Below are 20,635 nucleotides of genomic sequence, written 5' to 3'. Positions count from 1 at the left end.
AGATAAAGGGCAGTGTGAAGTATTGGATGTGCTAAACATAGGGAGAGAGGAAGTATTAGTGGGATTAGCATTCTTGAAATTTGATGAAACACCAGGGCCAGATGAAATGTACCCTATGTTGTCAATAGAAGCAAGAGAGGAAACAGCAGAAGGTCTGACCATCATTTTCCTGTCCTCACTGGATAAAGGTGTGGTGCCAGAGTTTGGAGAACTGCAAACGCTGTACCTCTGTTTAAAAAGGGAGTGAAGGATAGGTCAAATAATTACAGGCCAGTCAGTCTAACCTCAGTGGTGGGCCATTTATTGGAATCTATTCGGAGATACAGGGTTAACTGTCACTTAGAAAGGCACAAGTTAATGAAGGATAGTCAGCATGAATTTGTTAAAGGAAGATCTATTTTGACCAGCTTGATCGAATATTTTGAAGAAGTAACAAGGAAGATAGATGAGGGTAATGCAGTTGATATGGTCTGCATGAATATTAGCAAGGCTTTTGACAAGGTCCCACCTGGCAGCCTGGTTAAAAAAATAAAATCCCATGGGATCCAAGGAAATGCAGCTAGGTGGATACAAAATTGGCTCAGTGGCAGGAAGCAAAGGGCAATTGTTGACAGGTGTTTTAACGACTGGAGGGCTGCGCTTCCAGTGGCTTTCCGCAGGGCTCAGAACTGGGTCACCTACTTTTTGTGGTATATATTAACGCTTTGGACATAAATGTAAGGGGCATGATCAAGAAGTTTGCAGATGACACAAAGACTGGCTGTGTGGTAGATAGCGAGGAGGATAGAAGTTGGCTGCAGGAAGATATTAATGGTCTGGCTAAATGGGCAGAAAAGTGGCAAATGGAATTCAGCTTGGAGGAGTGTGAGGTGATGTATTTAGGGAGGTCATACAAGGCAAAGAAATATACCATTAATGGGAAAATACTGAGAAGTGTAGAGGAAGTGAGGGATCTTGGAGTGAATGTCCACAGATCACTGAAGGTAGCAGGACAGGTCGATAAGGTGGTTAAGCAGGCATATGGAATCCTTTCCTTTATTAGCCGAGTACAGAATATAAGAGCAGGGCGGTTATGCTGGAACTGTATAATCCATTTGTTAGGCCACAACTTGAGTAATGTGTTCAGTTCTGGTCACCTCATTCCAGAAAGGATGTAATTACACTAGAGAGGGTACAGAGGAGATTTCCGAGGATGTTGCCTGGACTGGAAAAATGCAGCAATGAGGACAGATTGGAGAGGCTGGGGTTGATCTCCTTGGAACAGAGAAGGCTGAGGGGAGATCTGATTGAAAAGAGCAAAATTTTGAGGGGCCTGGATAGAGTGGAGCTGATGGGTCTGTTCACCTGAGCAGAGAGGTCAGTGACAAGGGGGCATAGTTTTAAAATGATTGGTAGAAATATTAGAGGGGAGATAAGGAAAAACTTTTTCACCCAGAGGGTGCTGGGGGTCTGGAACTCAATGCCTGAAAGGGTAGTTGAGGCATAAACCCTCAACTCAATCAAAAGGAGTCTGGATATGCACCTCACGGAAGTAATCTGCAGAGCTATGGAGCAAATGACGGAAGGTGGGATTAGAATAGGTGGATCGTTTTTCGGCTGGCACAAACATGATGGGCCAAGTGGCCTCTTTCTGTGCCTTAACGTTCTACTATTACATGATTCTATCCCGCAAGCAATGGATCAGGCCAATGCTCTGCAGTCCTGCCACATCCAGTCATGAATGCTTTTGCACAATGAAACAACTAACTGGAGGAGGGGGCTCAGCAAATATCACCATCCTCAATGATGGGGGAACCCAGCACATCAGTGCAAAAGACAAGGCTGAAGCATTTGCAATGCAAACAGAAGTAGGCCATTCAGCCCATCGAGCTTACTCTACCATTCAATATGATCATAGCTGATCACCCACTTCAATTTTTATTACACACACTGTCCCAATATCCCTTTATGTCATTGGTCGTTAGAAATCTGTCAATCTCTGTTTTAAACATACTCAATAGCTGATCTTCCACAGTCCTCTGGGTAGAGAATTCCAAAGATTCACAGCACTCTGAGTTTATTTTATTTATTCATTTGTGGGATGCTGGTGCCTCTGTCTCGGCCAGCATTCATTGCCCATCCCAAATTGCCCTTGAACTGAATGGCTTGCTGGGCCATTTTAGAAGGCATTTTTTAAGAGTCAACCACATTGCTGTGGGTCTGGAGTTACATGCAGACCAGACCAGACCAGATAAGGACAGCAGATTTCCTTCCCTAAAGGACATTCGTGAACCTGATGGTTTTTTTTTTTAACAATAATCCACAATGGTTTTAAGATCACCACTAGACAGGTATTCTAACTCCAGATTTATTAATTGAAGTCAAATTCCACCAACTGCCATGGTGGGATTCAAACCCAAGACCTCCAAGCATTAACCTGTGATTCTGAATTACTTATTCTGTGACATTACCACTACACCACCACCTCCCCCATTACGAAGTCCCTCCTCATCTCAGTCCTAAGTGGCTTCCCCCTTATTTTGAAATTTTATCCCCTGGTTCTAGACTCCCCAACCTGGGGAAACACCTTACCTGTATCTACCCTGTCTACCCCTTTAAGTATTTTGTAGGTTTCAATGAGATCACCTCTCATTCTTCAAAACTTGAGAGAAAACAGGCCCCGTTTCCTCAATCTCTCTTCATTGGACAGTCCCACCATCCCAGGAGTAAGTCTGGTCAACCTTCGTTGCACTCCCTCTGTGGCAATAATATCCTTCCTCAGGTAAGGCTCCCAAAACTGCACACAGTACTCCAGGTGCAGTCTAACCAAGGTTCTATACAATTGAAGCAAGACTTCGCTACTCTTATTCTCAAATACTCCTGCGATATCATTAGCCTTACTAATTGCTTGCTGCACCTGCATGTTAGCTTTCAGCGACTTATTGATGAGGACACCCAGGTCCCTTTGTACATATCTATTTTTGAATATCTCACCATTTAAGAAATACTCTGCACATTCCTCCTGCAAAAATGGATAACCTCACATTTTTCCACATTATATTCCATCTGTCCTTCAGGGTGCTCTTGCAGGATTTAAAATCCCAGACTCATACGAGTGCTGAAACTTGCTGAGGTTAAAGGTGATTAAGATTTTTATGGTGAATTTTGCTATACGTATTGAAATTCAAAATGGCTTTGTCAGTTGGATGTTTCTGGAGAGGGAGGATTTATCCTTGAATGATTTGCAAAACTTAACCAAGGCTGGACTAATAGTATTTAGGGCAAAATTGGAGTTAGAGCCTTAACCAGGAGCTAAGAAAGCAGACATAATTGAGGTAATAGCACAGCATTTGAAATTGGAAGAAGGAAAAGGCAATCCAGATGGTAATTCAGTTGAATTAGCTCAGATTCAGTTGCAGATGAAGCAGCTTGAACAGGAAAAAATAAAAAAAGAAAACTTGAACTTCAGAGAGAGGAAAATGAAAAAGAACATTTCATAAGGTGGAACCAGAATCGCAAAGGGAAAAAGAAAAGAGGCAGGTGAGAAAAAGGGAGCGCGAAGGGGTATTCCAATTAGAAAGGCTGGAACTAAAAAGGAAGTCTGCCTTTGACCCAAGGAAAATTATGGTGAGGAAAGACAAGACTCCAACCCAGGACCCAGTGGGGAGCTATTTAAATTTGAGCAAGCCCTCCCTAAATTTGAGGAAAGGGACGTAGAGGCATTTTTGATTTAAATTAATTTGAAAGGATAGCTAATCAGATGAGTGGCTGAAAGAAAACTGGACACTGCTCATACAAAGCAGTTTGATAGGCAGAGCTCATGAAGTTTACGCTATACTTTCTGAGGAGGCTTCTGCAGATTATGAGATGGCAAAGAAAAGGCTATTCTCACTGTTTATGAGTTGGTTCCTGAAGCTTGTCGGCAGAAATTTCAGAACCTCTGGAAGCAGACTGGGCAGACTTTTATCGAATTTGAGAGGGTAATGCAAATTAACTTTGATTGTAGGATGCAAGCCTAGCAAGCCACTCAGTTGTATCTAACCGCTATGAAGTCAATAAAAAAGAATGAGACCGAATGTACCACCCGGCATCGACCTAGGCACCTGAAACAACATTTACTTCCTAGGGTCCTACCTGTGCTGCTGCCTTCAGTGATCTATGGACAAGTGCACCAAGGTCCCTCTGACCCTCTGTACTTCTTAGGGTCCTACAGACCATTGCATATTCCCTTGTTAGTCCTCCCAAAGTGCATCCCCTCATACTTCTCAGGATTAAATTCCATTTGCCACTAAAGGATTAAATGCTAAAGTGGGTGCAGGTGCAAAGAGACCTGAGGTAATATGTTTTTCTTTTATTTGTTCAAGAGATCTGGGCATCACTGGCTTGGCCAGCATTTATTGCCCATCCCTTGTTGCCCTTGAGAAGGTGGTGGTGAGCTGCCTTCTTGAACTGCTGCAGTCCTTGGGGCGCAGGTATACCAACAGTGCTGTTCGGAAGGAAGTTCCGGGATTTTGACCCAGCAACAGTCACGGTGTGTGGCTTGGAGGGGAACTTGCAGATGGTGGAGTTCCCATGCAACTGCTGCCCTTGTCCTTCCAGGTGGTAGAGGTCATGGGTTTGGATGGTGCGGTCTAAGGAGCCTTCATGCGTTGCTGCAGTGCAGCTTGCAGATGGCACACACTACTGCCACTGTGCGTCGTTCATAGAGGGAGTGAATGTTTGCTGATGATGTGTCAATCAAGTGGGCTGCTTTTTCCTGGATGGTGTTGGGCTTCTTGAGTGTCGTTTGACCTGCACCCATCCAAGCAAGTGGAGAGCATTCAATCACATTCCTGATTTGTGCCTTGTACATTCATAGAAAGTTTAAGGCACATAAAAAGGCCACTTGGCCCATCGTGTCTGTGCCGGCCGAAAAGCGATCCATCCATTCTAATCCCACCTTTCAGCATTTGGTCCGTAGCCCGGCACAATACGGCACTTGAGGTGCATATCCAGATTCCTTTTGAACGAGTGAGGGTTTCTGCCTCAACTACCATTTCAGGCAGTGAGTTCCAGACCCCCACCACCCTCTGGGTGAAAAAGCTTTTCCTCACCTCCCCTCTAATTTTTCTACCAATCACTGCAGAATATTTGGTGAACAGGCTCTGGGGAGTCTGGAGGTGAATTACTCACCACAGGATTCCGAGCATCTGACCTGCTCTTTTAGCACAGTATTTATGTGGCTGGTCCAGTTCAGTTTCTGGTCAATGGTGACCCCCAGGATGTTGATAGTGGGGGATTCAGTGATAATAATGCTGTTGAATGTCAAGGGGAGATGGTTAGATTCTCTCTTGTTGGAGATGGTCATTGCCTGGGACTTGTGTGGTTCAAATGTTACCTGCCACTTATCAGCCCAAACCTGGATATTGTCCAGGTCTTGTTGCATTTCTGCATGGACTGCTTCAGTATCTGAGGAGTCACGAATGGTGCTGAACATTGTGCAATCATCAGCGAACATCCCCACTTCTGACCTTATGATTGAAGGAAGGTCATTGATGAAGCAGCTGAAGATGTTTGGGCCTCGGACTCGACACTGAGGAACTCCTGCAGTGATGTCCTGGAGCTCAGATGATTGACCTCCAACAACCACAACCATCTTCCTTTGTGCTAGGTATGACTCCAGCCAGCGGAGAGTTTTCCCCCTGATTCCCATTGACCTCAGTTTTGCAAGGGCTCCTTGATGCCATACTCGGTCAAATACTGCCGTGATGTCAAGGGCAGTCACTCTCCCCTCACCTCTTGATTTCAGCCCTTTTGTCCATGTTTGAACCAAGGCTGTAATGAGGTCAGTAGCTGCGTGGCCCTGGCGGAATCCAAACTGAGCATAACTGAACAGGCTATTGCTAAGCAAGTGCCGCTTGATGGCACTGTTGATGACACCTTCCATCACTTTACTGATGATTGAGACTCGGCTGATCAGGCGGTAGTTGGCCGGGTTGGACTTGTCCTGCTTTTTGTGTACAGGACATACCTGGGCAATTTTCCAAATTGTCAGGTAGATGCCAGTGTTGTAGCTGTACTGGAACAGCTTTGCTAGGGGCGCGGCAAGTTCTGGAACACAGGTCTTCAGTACTGTTGCGGGAATATTGTCAGGGCCCATATCTTTTGCAGTACCCAGTGCCTTCAGTCGTTTCCTGATATCACGCGTGAATCGAATTGGCTGAAGTCTGGCATCTGTGATGCTGGGGACTTCAGGAGGAGGCCGACATGGACCATTCTGACTTGGAACTAGATCGCCGTTCCTTCACTGTCGCTGGGTCAAAATCCTGGAACTCCCTTCCTAACAGCACTGTGGGTCTACCCACCTCACATGGACTGCAGTGGTTCAAGAAGGCAGCTCACCACCACCTTCTCAAGGGCAATTAGAGATGGGCAATAAATGCTGGCCTGGCAGCGATGCCCACGTCCCATGAATGAATAAAAAAAAATAGTGGCATCATGCTGGAGGTGGCGGAAATGGCAGCGAATGATTCTTTGGATGCAGAGGATGGTGGAGTGGAAAGTGAGGACAAGGGGAGCCCTGTTGCAGAGAGAGAGGGAATGAGGATTCAGAAATAAATGAGTTTAGGGTTGAGGCTGATGAAGACACTGCCACCAATGGTGGGATGATATAAACCAGGATGCGCAGGATGCATCTGTACGGCTTTAGTAATTCTCAAACTTTCAAGGTTTTGCTGCAAAGACAGTGTTGTAGTTTAAATTATTTATAGTTTGCCAGGGACAAAGAAAGGCAACTTTAATAATCACTGAAAGAGGTCGTTTTCTTCTGCCTTCTTTACCTTCATCTCGAATTGACTGTGTTTTGCAAATTCCATACCAGAGTTGTACTCTTATCAAGGAACTGGTTAGACCCATAATATTACATACTGAGTTACTGAAACTATATTGTTACAGAAGAAATTTGTATCAGGAATAAAGAATGATAATTCTCGCTGGGTAGAATTACAAGTACAGAGAATATGAGAGAAATACCCAACTCCAATCCACCCGGCCCCAATGGTGAGTTTTTCACATTAGAAATAAGGAGGGAAGGTGATTAACAAAGGACAACTACATATATGTGCAAAGATTACATCGATGGGAATTCTTTTCTAACCAGATCCACAATTGTTTTATATTTCCACAATTTCCACTTTCCTTGAGCAACAGAACTAAAACACTTACTTTGAAAACAGCATTTTATTTTGTGAAATACATATTCATGGGAAGATTCAATTTGTCTTTCAGGAGTAGGCAATTGTAAATCTCTCATGAAGATTAAAATGCAAATAGTTACAGTGTTTGTATTATTACAATTAAAAAGCAAGCAGCAAAAAGAGGACACTATTTGTGGTCCATTCACACCCCTTAATGGAGGAAACTGAACATTAAAAACTTATCTAACTTCAAAGTAATAACCTATGGCAAAATAAAATCATAATAATTCAGGGATGAGAATGAAGATGTGTGTAAAACAGACAGCACGTGTGTATGTCACAATTGATAAATCACACAACGGGAAAGTTGAATTGTTCCCTGAATTGTAAGTATTTCGTGGCAACAAATTTTAGCCGACACTGTCATTAAACATTATGGTAACGAACGCAGTTTTGGTGCATTTTGTAAACAATTTAAGATGCCTGAAGGGACCAGATCTTGGAGTGTAAATCATATTTATACATTTGCTTTTCATTGAATAGGAATTGATTGATTAGATAAAATATTAAATTTGTTCCCTAGATCTGCATTTGTTAAATTTCTAAGGTTGGAAGTGAGCTCATTTTCTCTTGTGTTTACTTGCAAAAGTAAATAATCACATTATGAGAAGAGTAAATAGATTAAGTTCTCCATTTTCCTCGGATCGGGCACAGAGCATTCCACATTTCTTCAGTTTGCATTGCTGTTGTAGGATCACCAGTGTAGTTTAGGTAATTTGCAGTCCATGCACCTATACCACGGAGTTTTAGTTTCTTCATGATCAGCGATTTTAGTGAAATGCTTTCTGGATCATCATACCAAACCTCGTGGTATGTATTATTAACCTGCCAAAAAAGCCAAAGAGAGTTAGACAGATAGGAGGTAGGTTTGGATTAATGCACTGTTCTAGACACAACACTGAACATCTTCAACACCACTATTTCAAATACATGAAACTTGTACTTGCATTAAAGGATAAGTTTAGGTGGATTAAGCGAATGAAACATATAAAGGCAGTTTGTTCCATTACAATGGATTGTTTTTTATATTGTTGAACCAAGGTGGGTGTTATGCACTGTTAATTCAGTCCCTATATTCCACAGGTCACAGCATATTAGGAAAAGCTTCCCACCGACTAGAAATTAGCCAAATTAAACAGTTTATTTATCCCTCAGAATGAAGGACACAAACCAGGTTCCTTTGAACAACAACAAAGTGACATATTTCTTAATAAAATAAAATCTTAAACAATAATGGGATAAATCTATATTTATGAAAAGATTTTATAACTCCTTATTCTTCCTAACCTGCATGCACATACATTCAAAAGTTGGTTAACTGGTTTTTCGATGGTTGTTTTGAATTACAACTGTTTCTTAGGAATGCTAAAGTAATTGGTTGTCACAGACTGGTAGGATATTTCCAGATTGGTAAATGGTCCCAGAGTCGAACAGTCAGACGCCACGCGAAGTCTCTCTCGGCGGGTTTCATGAATAGTCTGTGATATGTAGGCATTCGAGGAACTTCATCTATAGCAGGCGTCACACAGCTCTTTCAGCCAAAGGGTGTAGCAACAGGTCTGCTTGGATTCTGAAATAGCAGTCGAACAGTAGGAGCTTTCTTGAGATTTCAGGATCTCCCAAAAACACAAAAGGCAACAAGACTTACGCTTGAGACAGGGATTCTTCAGATTGAAGGCAGTAGAAATCCGTTACCTTTAAAATGCAGAGGTTTTCTCTCTGCAAAGCAGTGTGCCTCCACAGAGTGAAGCAATTCCTCTGTTCCTGGGTCTTTTCTCTCTCTTCAGGCAGGTCCAAACCACACCTAAAAAGTAGAATTTCTTTCTAAGAGATGCAAGGCTTCTTTTGCAGAGAGTGGTAACACTTTTTTGGGTTTTCCTCTCTTTCCAGGAAAGGTAATACAAAGATTTCAAAGCCTGCTCCTTGTAGAGTCCACAGGTTTCTTATAATCCCAAAATGAAACTAAAATCTTTCAACAAACAAGTCACAAGACAGTCATAAATCTTTCTGGTTGATTGGAAGCAAGTATTACAGTCTGTGTACACAGTTTAAACACCAAGGGCTGGATTTTACATTGCCACCATCGAGTGCAGTGGCGGCTGTAAAAGATGGTGGCCTGCACGCGCGGCTTTCACTCCGCAGAGCTGCTGCGATATTATATACTTTTATACCCCCCAGAATAAAGCACACTAAAAAAGGATTCTATAAATGAAAACAAAATTAACTATTTATTAATAAACCAAGTTTTAAACAATAATGAGATGAATCTATATACATGACAAGATTTTATAACTCCTTATTCTTCCTAACCCTCATGCACACACACATACATTCAAAACAAAATGGTTAACCAGGGAAAATGGATATTGATTTCACAATGCTTTCTTTGAAACAATAACTTCAGGAAGGATATTGCTGGATTGGTGAGCTGTCCCAGAGTCGAATAGTCAGATGCCACTTGAAGTCTCTCCAGGTGAGTTTGATAAACAGTCTGTGATGGGTAGGTGTTCAAGGCAATTTGTCTGCAGCAGGCGTCACATGGATCTTTCAGCTTTAGGTATAGCAACAGGTCTACTTAAATTTTAAAGCAGCACTCTGACAGTCAAAACTTCCTTGAAATTTCAGGAACTTGCAATAACACAAAATGCAACAAGACTCACTCTTGAGGCAGGGATTTTTGAGACTGTAGGCAGCAGCAACCTGCCACACCTGAAACACATGGCTTCCTTCCTCAACAGAGTGTAGCAACTCCTCTTTTCCTGGGACTTTTCTCTCACTTCAGGCAGGTAAAAACTACACCTCAAATGTAGAATTTCTTTATAAGAGATGAAAAGCTTCTGTTGCAGAGAGAGTAGGTCATTTCTCTGGTCTATCAGAAAATCACAGCCCCAGTTCACTACTAACTGCTCCCTGGTCTGGTTCACTCTGCAGACCTGACTAAAAGCTTTCAACAACAACCAAGTCACAAGACAATCGTAAATCTTTCTGTTGCTTGGATGCAAGTTTTACAGCCTGCACTTCAAACAGCAAGTGTCAACATTTAGTGCTCACAGAAAAACCCTCTTCTCCCAGCTTTAAAAGGCACACAGACCTCTTAATTTTGAAATAAAACAAAACTCTTATGACACCGGGACCTGCTGGCGTCAAGGTCCATGGTGGGCCTTATACGGGGCAATATTGATGCTGCCTCCCCCCACAGATCCCGACGTGGAGGCCCCTATAAAATCCAGCCCCAAGTGTCAGCTGTGTTCACAGAAAATCCCCATTTCCCAGCTTTAAACACCTAACAGAATTCCCAGTTTAAAAAAAACAAAACTCTTGTAACAATATGAGTGTCACTGGCAAGTCCAGCATTTTTGCCAATCCCTAATTGCCCATGAGAAGATGGTGGTGAGCCAGTCCATGTGGTGTGGTTACAGTTACACTGCTGCAATGTCGGCTGTTTCAGGATTTTGACCCAGCGACAGTGAGGGAACGGCAATATTGTTCCAAGTCAGGATGTTTCTGGCTGGGATAGGAACTTGCAGGTGATGGTGTTCCCATGCCTCTAGTGCCCTTGTCCTTCCAGGTGGTAGAGGTCGTGGGTTTGGAAGGTGCTGTCGAAGGAAGCTTCGCGAATTGTGACAGTTCATCCTGTAGATGGTACACAACTGTTGCCACTGTGTGCTGGCGGTGGAGCAAATGAATGTTTAAGGTAGTAGATGGGGTGCCAATCAATGAACTGCTTTGTTCTGAATGGTGTCAAAGTTTGATCTTTTTGAATGCTGTTGGAGCTGCACTTGTCCAAACAAGTGCAGATTATTCCAGCACACTCCTTACTAGTACCTTGTAGATGGTGGACAGGCTTTGGGGAGTCAGGATTCTCAGCCTCTGACCTGCTCTTGTAGCCATGGTATTTATATGGCTATTCCAGTTCAGTTTCTGGTCAATTGTAACCCCCAGGATGTTGATCGTGGGGGATTCAGCAATTGTAATGACATTGAATGTCAACAGGAGATGGTTAGATTCTCTCTTGTTAGAGATGGTCATTGCCTGGGACTTGTGTGGCACAAATGTTACTTGCCACTTATCAGCCCAAGCCTACATGTTCTCCAGGTTTTGCTGCATTTCTACATGGACTGCTTCAGTATCTGAGGCGTCACAAATGGTTCTGAACATTGTGCAATCATCAGCGAACATCTCCACTGTCACCTTATGGTTGAAGGAAGGTCATTGATGAAGCAGCTGAAGATGGTTGGCCCTAGAACACTACGCTGAGGAACTCCTGCAGTGATGTTCTGGAGCTGAGTCAGGAGGTGAGTTACTCGCCACAGAATTCCCAGCCTCTGACCTGTTCTTGTAGACACAATATTTATATGGCTGGTCCAGTTCAGTTTCTGCTCAATGGTGACCTGCAGGATGGTAATGGTTGTGGTTGCAGTGATGGGAATGCTGTTGAATGTCAAGGGAGATGGTTTGATTTGCTCTTTTTGGAGTTGGCCATTGCTTGGCACTTGTATGGTGCAAATTTTACTCGCCACTTAGCAGCTCACGCCTGAATGCTGTCCAGATCTTGCTGCATGCAGGTATGGACTGCTTCAGTGTATGAGGAGTTCCAAATGGTTCTGAGCACTGTGCAATCATCAGTGAACCTTCCCACTTCTGACCTTATCATGGAGGGAAGGCCATTGATGAAGATGTTGAAGATGGTTGGGCCTCGGTCACTACCCTAAGGAACTCCAGTAGCAATGTCCTGGAGCCGAGATGATTGGCCACCAGCAACCCAACTATCTTCCTTTGTGTTAAGTACGGCTCCACTCCGATTCCCATCGACTTCAATTTTGTTGGGGCTCCTTGATGCCACACTTGGTCAAATGCTGCCTTGATGTCAAGGGCAGTCACTCTCACCTCGCCTCTGGAGTTCAGCTATTTTGTCCATGTTTGGAACAAGGCTGTAATGAGGTCAGAAGCTGAGTGATCCTGGTGGAACCCAAACTGAGCAGCAGTGAGCAGGTTATTGCTGAGTAAGTGTCGCTTGATAGCACTGTCAACGATATCTTCCATCACTTCTCTGTTAATCAAAAGTAGAATGATTGGGCGGTAATGGACCGGATTAGATTTGTCCTGCTTTTCGTGGGCAGGATCCAACGATTTTCCCTTGTCATTCAATGGCATTACGATTGCTGAGTCCCCCACTATCAACATCCTATAGGTTTTCATTGACCAGAAACTGAACTGGACCAGCCATGTAAGTACCATGCCTACAAGGGCAGGTCAGAGGCTAGGAATCCTGCAGTGAGTAACTCACCTCCTGACTCCCCAAATCCTGTCCACCATCTACAAGGCACAAGTCAGGAGTGTGATGGAATACTCTCCACTTGCTGAGGGGCAAGGCTGGTTCTGGAGCACAAGTCTTCGGTGCTACAGAGGGGATGGGACAGGGCCTATGGAATTTGCTGTATCCAGTGCCTTCTGCCATTTCTTGATATCACCTGGAGTGAATCAAATTAGCTGAAGACTGGTATCTTTAATGCTGCAAACCACAGGAGGAGGCTGAGATGAATCTTTCACTCGGCACTTCTGGCTTAAGATGGTTGTAAATGCTTCAGCCTTGCCTTTTGCACTGATATGTAAACCACTGGAACCTAACTTGTACTTTATTTTGGTTCTTTCATTGGATGTGGGTGTCACTGGTAAGGCCAGCATTTGTTGCCTATCTCTAACTGCTCTTGGACTGAGTGGCTTGCTCGGCCCTTTCAGAAGACAATTAAGAATCAACCACATTGCTGTGGGTCTGGAATCACATGTCGGCCAGACTAGGTAAGGACAGTAGATTTCCTTCCCGAAAGGACCAAATGGTTTTGTGGTCACTATTAGACTAGCTTTCTTAATTCCATATTTATAACTGAATTCAAATTTTCACCATCTGCCATGATGGGATTCGAACCAATGTCCCCAGTGCATTAGCCTAGGCCTCTAGATTACTAGTCCAGTGACATTACCACCATCTCCCCCTTTATTAATCTGCAAAGTGCATTAGCACATTAACACATCACACAAGTGGAACTGAAAATAGAAACTAATTCTCAAAAAGTCTCACCACTGATCCTTCAGCACAAGCACAGGATCACAGAGTGGTTCAGTGGTTAGCACTGCAACCTCACAGCTCCAGCAACCTGGGTTCAGTTCTGGGTACTGTCTGTGCAAAGTTTGCAAGTTTCCCTGTGATTATGTGGATTTCTACTGGTTGCTTTGGTTTCCTCCCACAGCCAAAACCTTGCAGGTTGATAGGTAAATTGGCCATTGTAAATTGCCCCCAGTGTCGGTAGGAGAATTGAGGGAAGTTGGGGATGTGGTAGGGAATATCGGATTAGTATAAGTTGATGGTTGGCACTGACTCTGTGGGCCAATGTGTCTGTTTCAGTGCTGTATCTCTCTCTGACTTTGAATGCAACTTTTTTAATTCTTTAAAATACTAAAATTGACCGTGGGATAGTGTCCAAATAATGTAATACTTTCATGATGGCATTAAATTAATGTAAGTTTGTTCATCTGACTGAATTAAGCATTCATTCACTAATACCTCACAACATAATTTCAAGTCAATTACATAACTATGTTACTGCACTTGAAAGAAACTTATGGTTAGTTTTAGTTTAGTTTAGAGATACAGCACTGAAACAGGCCCTTCGGCCCACCGAGTCTGTGCCGACCATCAACCACCCATTTATCCTAATCCTACACTAATTCCATTTTTCCTACCACATCCCCACCTGTCGCTATATTTCCCTACCACCTACCTATACTAGGGGCAATTTATAATGGCCAATTAACCTATCAACCTATTGTGTGAAACGCTTGTGATGATTTAAACAGATATGATCAAGTTCAGTATGAAGGACATTCTTTAGCTTCTTGGAGGAGAAGCTCCAAGGAAATTCCCAGTCAATCTTTTTAACACCAAAACCAATGAACGCATCTGGATGCTGTGCAACATATGAACACAAGGCACATGTTAACAGGACAAATATATTCCTCAAAATTGTCATGATGACTGTGACTGTTTGCCTTGATTAACAAAATTACATAATTACTATAGATATATTTACATGACAATATGAATGGCAGAATTCAACATGGTGGCTCCTCATCAGAGCCCTTTCCTATCCTGAGTGGAGTGAAACAGGGCTGTGTTCTCGCATCCACACTTTTTGGGATTTTCTTCTCCCTACTGCTTTCACATGCGTTCAAGTCCTCGGAAGAAGGAATTTTCCTCCACACAAGATCAGGGGGCAGGTTGTTCAACCTTGCCCGTCTAAGAGCGAAGTCCAAAGTACGGAATGTCCTCATCAGGGAACTCCTCTTTGCTGACGATGCTGATTTAACATCTCACACTGAAGAGTGCCTGCAGAGTCTCATCGACAGGTTTGCGGCTGCCTGCAGTGAAATTGGCCTAACCATCAGCCTCAAGAAAACGAACATCATGGGGCAGGACGTCAGAAATGCTCCATCCATCAATATTGGCGACCACGCTCTGGAAGTGGTTCAAGAGTTCACCTACCTAGGCTCAACTATCACCAGTAACCTGTCTCTAGATGCAGAAATCAACAAGCACATGGGAAAGGCTTCCACTGCTATGTCCAGACTGGCCAAGAGAGTGTGGGAAAATGGCGCACTGACACGGAACACAAAAGTCCGAGTGTATCAAGCCTGTGTCCTCAGTACCTTGCTCTATGGCAGCGAGGCCTGGACAACGTATGTCAGCCAAGAGCGACGTCTCAATTCATTCCATCTTCGCTGCCTCCGGAAAATACTTGGCATCAGGTGGCAGGACCGTATCTCCAACACAGAGGTCCTCGAGGCGGCCAACATCCCCAGCTTATACACACTACTGAGTCAGCGGCGCTTGAGATGGCTTGGCCATGTGAGCCGCATGGAAGATGGCAGGATCCCCAAAGACACATTGTACAGCGAGCTCGTCATTGGTACCAGACCCATCGGCCGTCCATGTCTCCGCTATAAAGACGTCTGCAAACGCGACATGAAGTCCTGTGACATTGATCACAAGTCGTGGGATTCAGTTGCCAGCATTCGCCAGAGCTGGCGGACAGCCATAAAGGCGGGGCTAAAGTGTGGCGAGTCGAAAAGACTTAGCAGTTGGCAGGAAAAAAGACAGAGGCGCAAGGGAAGAGCCAACTGTGTAACAGGCCCGACAATCAAATTTTTCTGCAGCAGCTGTGGAAGAGTCTGTCACTCCAGAATTGGCCTTTATAGCCACTCCAGGCGCTGCTTCACACACCACTGACCACCTCCAGGCGCTTACCCATTGTCTCTCGAGATAAGGAGGCCAAAGAAAGATTTATGTAAAGCTTCGAGAGAAACTATTTGCATTTAAATAGCACCGTTCACAACCTCAGACCATCTAAAGCACTGTCCAGCTAATGAAGTGCTTTTGAAATGTCGTGACTGTTGTAAAGTAGGAAATGCAGCAGACAATTTGCACAGAGCAAGATCCCACAAACAGCATGTGATAATGATCAAATAATCGTTTCGTGATGTTGGTTGAGGGACAAATATTGCCCAGGACACCAGGGAGGACACCTCCACTCTTCCTCAAAATAGTGCTATTGGAACATTTATGTAAGTAAGTAGGTAAGTAAAACACTATATATTTGGGCGGTTTCTGAACCCGAGACACCACACTTGTAGTGTCTCCCACCCGCCCTCCTCCTCTAACCAAAAAAAAGGACTCGGTGGGGTGTATATAAGGTAAGGCTTTTTCTATTTCTCTGGTTTTGTCGTGATTGGTAAAAACTTTTCGTTCCTTTTTCATTTCACTAAGTTAAGCTTAAGATTAAAAATGGCAGGAGATCTCAGACCCGTGTCATGCTCCTCTTGCTCAATGTGGGAGCTCAGGGACATTGCTGATGTCCCTGACTCCTTCACGTGCAGGAAGTGTGTCCAACTGCAGCTCTTGTTTGACCGCATGACGGCTCTCGAGCTGCGGATGGACTCACTTTGGAGCATGCGCGATGCTGAGGAGGTCGTGGATAGCACGTTTAGTGAATTGGTCACACCGCAGATTAGGATTGCTGAGGGAGATAGGGAATGGGTGACCAAAAGGCAGAGAAAGAGCAGGAAGGCAGCGCAGGAGTCCCCTGCGGTCATCTCCCTCCAAAACAAGTATACCGTTTTGGATCCTGTGGAGGGAGATGGCTCACCAGGGGAAGGCAGCAGTAGCCAGGTTCATGGCACCGTGGCTGGCTCTGCTGTTCAGAAGGGCGTGAAAAAGAGTGGAAGGGCTATAGTCGTAGGGGATTCGATTGTAAGAGGAGTAGATAGGCGGTTCTGTGGTCGAAAACGAGGCTCCCGAATGGTATGTTGCCTCCCAGGTGCACAGGTCAGGGATGTCTCAGATCGGCTGCAGAACATTCTAAAGGGGGAGGGTGAACAGCCAGTTGTCGTTGTGCACATATGCACCAATGATATAGGTAAAAAACGGGATGAGGTCCTACAAGCAGAGTTTAGGGAGTTAGGAGCCAAGTTAAAAAGTAGGACCTCAGAGGTAGTAATCTCAGGATTGCTACCAGTGCCATGTGCTAGTCAGAGTAGAAATGAAAGAATAGTCAGGATGAATGCGTGGCTTGAGAGATGGTGCAGGAAGGAGGGGTTCAGATTTTTGGGACATTGGGACCGGTTCTGGGGGAGGTGGGACTATTACAAATTGGACGGTCTACACCTGGGCCGGACTGGAACCAATGTCCTTGGGGGTGCTTTTGCTAACGCTGTTGGGGAGGTTTTAAACTAATGTGGCAGAGGGATGGGAACCAATTGAGGAGGTCAGTTGACAGTAAGGAGGTAGTAACAAAAGCCTGTAAGGAACTAGATAATGAAGTCAGTGTGACTAAGGGGAAGAGCAGGCAGGGAGCAGATGATGAATGTAAAGGGACTGGTGGTCTGAGGTGCATTTGTTTTAATGCAAGAAGTGTAGTAGGTAAGGCAGATGAACTTAGGGCTTGGATTAGTACCTGGGAGTATGATGTTATTGCTGTTACTGAGACTTGGTTGAGGGAAGGGCATGATTGGCAACTAAATATCCCAGGATATCGATGCTTCAGGCGGGATAGAGAGGGAGGTAAAAGGGGTGGAGGAGTTGCATTACTGGTCAAAGAGGATATCACAGCTGTGCTGAAGGAGGGCACTATGGAGGACTCGAGCAGTGAGGCAATATGGACAGAACTCAGAAATAGGAAGGGTGCAGTAACAATGTTGGGGCTGTACTACAGGCCTCCCAACAGCGAGCGTGAGATAGAGGTACAAATATGTAAACAGATTATGGAAAGATGTAGGAGCAACAGGGTGGTGGTGATAGGAGATTTTAATTTTCCCAACATTGACTGGGATTCACTTAGTGTTAGAGGTCTAGATGGAGCAGAATTTGTAAGGAGCATCCAGGAGGGTTTTCTAGAGCAGTATGTAAATAGTCCAACTCGGGAAGGGGCCATACTGGACCTGGTGTTGGGGAATGAGCCCGGCCAGGTGGTGGAAGTTTCAGTAGGGGACTACTTTGGGAATAGTGATCACAATTCCGTAAGCTTTAAAATACTCATGGACAAAGACGAGAGTGGTCCTAAAGGAAGAGTGCTAAATTGGGGGAAGGCCAACTATACCAAAATTCGGCAGGAGCTGGGGAATGTAGATTGGGAGCAGCTGTTTGAAGGTAAATCCACATTTGATATGTGGGAGGTTTTTAAAGAGAGGTTGATTAGCGTGCAGGAGAGACATGTTCCTGTGAAAATGAGGGATAGAAATGGCAAGATTAGGGAACCATGGATGACAGGTGAAATTGTGAGACTAGCTAAGAGGAAAAAGGAAGCAGACATAAGGTCTAGGCGGCTGATGAAAGACGAAGCTTTGAAAGAATATCGGGAATGTAGGACCAATCTGAAACGAGGAATTAAGAGGGCTAAAAGGGGTCATGAAATATCTTTAGCAAACAGGGTTAAAGAAAATCCCAAAGCCTTTTATTCATATATAAGGAGAAAGAGGGTAACTAGAGAAAGGATTGGCCCACTAAAGGACAAAGGAGGAATGTTACGCTTGGACTCAGAGAAAATGGGTGAGATTCTAAACGAGTACTTTGCATCAGTATTCACCGAGGAGAGGGACATGACGGATGTTGAGGTTAGGAACAGATGTTTGATTACTCTAGGTCAAGTCGGCATAAGGAGGGAGGAAGTGTTGGGTATTCTAAAGGGCATTAAGGTGGACAAGTCCCCAGGTCCGGATGGGATCTATCCCAGGTTGCTGAGGGAAGCGAGAGAGGAAATAGCTGCGGCCTTAACAGATATCTTTGCAGCATCCTTAAACACGGGTGAGGTCCCGGAGGACTGGAGAATTGCTAATGTTGTCCCCTTGTTGAAGAAGGGTAGCAGGGATAATCCAGGTAATTATAGACCGGTGAGCCTGACGTCAGTGGTAGGGAAGCTGCTGGAGAAGATACTGAGGGATAGGATCTATTCCCATTTGGAAGAAAATGGGCTTATCAGTGATAGGCAACATGGTTTTGTGCAGGGAAGGTCATGTCTTACCAACTTAATAGAATTCTTTGAGGAAGTGACAAAGTTGATTGATGAGGGAAGGGCTGTCGATGTCATATACATGGACTTCAGTAAGGCGTTTGATAAGGTTCCCCATGGCAGGCTGATGGAGAAAGTGAAGGCGCATGGGGTCCAAGGTGTACTAGCTAGATGGATAAAGAACTGGCTGGGCAACAGGAGACAGAGAGTAGCAGTAGAGGGGAGTTTCTCAAAATGGAGACGTGTGACCAGTGGTGTTCCACAGGGATCCGTGCTGGGACCACTGTCGTTTGTGATATACATTAATGATTTGGAGGAAAGTATAGGTGGACTGATTAGCAAGTTTGCAGACGACACTAAGATTGGTGGAGTAGCAGATAGTGAAGGGGACTGTCAGAGAATACAGCAGAATATAGATAGATTGGAGAGTTGGGCAGAGAAATGGCAGATGGAGTTCAATCAGGGCAAATGCGAGGTGATGCATTTTGGAAGATCCAATTCAAGAGTGAACTATACAGTAAATGGAAAAGTTCAGGGGAAAATTGATGTCCAGAGAGATTTGGGTGTTCAGGTCCACTGTTCCCTGAAGGTGGCAACGCAGGTAAATAGAGTGGTCAAGAAGGCATACGGCATGCTTTCCTTCATCGGACGGGGTATTGAGTACAAGAGTTGGCAGGTCATGTTACAGTTGTATAGGACTTTGGTTCGGCCACATTTGGAATACTGCGTGCAGTTCTGGTCGCCACATTACCAAAAGGATGTGGATGCTTTGGAGAGGGTGCAGAGGAGGTTCACCAGGATGTTGCCTGGTATGGAGGGCGCTAGCTATGAAGAGAGGTTGAGTAGATTAGGATTATTTTCATTAGAAAGACGGAGGTTGAGGGGGGACCTGATTGAGGTGTACAAAATCATGAGAGGTATAGACAGGGTGGATAGCAAGAGGCTTTTTCCCAGAGTGGGGGATTCAATTACTAGAGGACATGAGTTCAAAGTGAAAGGGGAAAAGTTTAGGGGGGATATGCGTGGAAAGTTCTTTACGCAGAGGGTGGTGGGTGCCTGGAACGCGTTGCCAGTGGAGGTGGTAGATGCGGGCACGATGGCGTCTTTTAAGATGTATCTAGACAGATACATGAGTGGGCAGGAAGCAAAGAGATACAGACCCTTAGAAAATAGGCGACATGTTTAGATAGAGGATCTGGATCAGCGCAGGCTTGGAGGGCCGAAGGGCCTGTTCCTGTGCTGTAATTTTCTTTCTTCTTTCTTTCTATGTCCACCTCAGAGGACGGATAGGGCCTCAGTTTAACTTCCTATCTGAAAAACAACACCTCCGACAGTGTCTGCAACTGGTTTTTCACAATGTTTTTACAAGGTGAACTGGTTTTGGTGCTTTGCTTCTCAACTCCCATTTTCTTTTCAATTATCCAACTACACACATTTCCGACTGTACAAATTGGACATTTTGAACTTTGCTGAATCCTGTACACAGAGAATACTGAATCATGAATCCCTGCAATGTTCACATTCTACAAAGAATGTTGAAATGCACAGGTCTCCACTGTGCTTTGATTGATAGTCTTACCCTGTAGACATAATATGGGGATTTGTAATCATCATCCCAATATCTGCCGGTAATTGATCTGGGCAGCTGCTGCATGACCTCTTTATATGAAATCAATCTTCCAGCCTTAGAACTGCAAGGAGCACCTCCGACAGGAATCTTTTCCAGTTCACATCTACCAGGCTGTAAAGTACAAAAGGATGAGAAATTATTACTTGTGAATATAGTTACTCTTCTAACTTAAAAAATGTAGTGACAGCATGACTGATCTCCCAGTGTATAGGCTCTGAGGGGCAATTAGGACT

At 44.4% G+C, this 20,635-nt stretch overlaps 1 protein-coding gene across 1 annotated transcript in view; it reads right to left on the bottom strand.

The window, feature by feature from the left end:
• Positions 1-7,835: 7,835 nt before the first annotated feature.
• The window catches only part of LOC137373164 (di-N-acetylchitobiase-like), a 49,361-nt gene continuing 36,561 nt past the window's right edge, over positions 7,836-20,635 (bottom strand). Inside the window, exons 7-8 of the mRNA XM_068038023.1 lie at positions 20,352-20,513; positions 7,836-8,039 (exon numbers count right to left, since the gene is read on the bottom strand). Of these exons, the coding sequence (XP_067894124.1) occupies positions 7,836-8,039; positions 20,352-20,513 (366 nt within the window). The remainder of the gene's footprint in view (positions 8,040-20,351; positions 20,514-20,635) is intronic.

The sequence above is a fragment of the Heterodontus francisci genome, chromosome 8, assembly GCF_036365525.1.
Source record: "Heterodontus francisci isolate sHetFra1 chromosome 8, sHetFra1.hap1, whole genome shotgun sequence".
In the NCBI taxonomy this organism is placed as follows: domain Eukaryota; kingdom Metazoa; phylum Chordata; class Chondrichthyes; order Heterodontiformes; family Heterodontidae; genus Heterodontus; species Heterodontus francisci.
The sequence above is the reverse complement of the archived record's forward strand: the minus strand, read 5'-3'. Positions and strand labels throughout refer to the sequence as shown.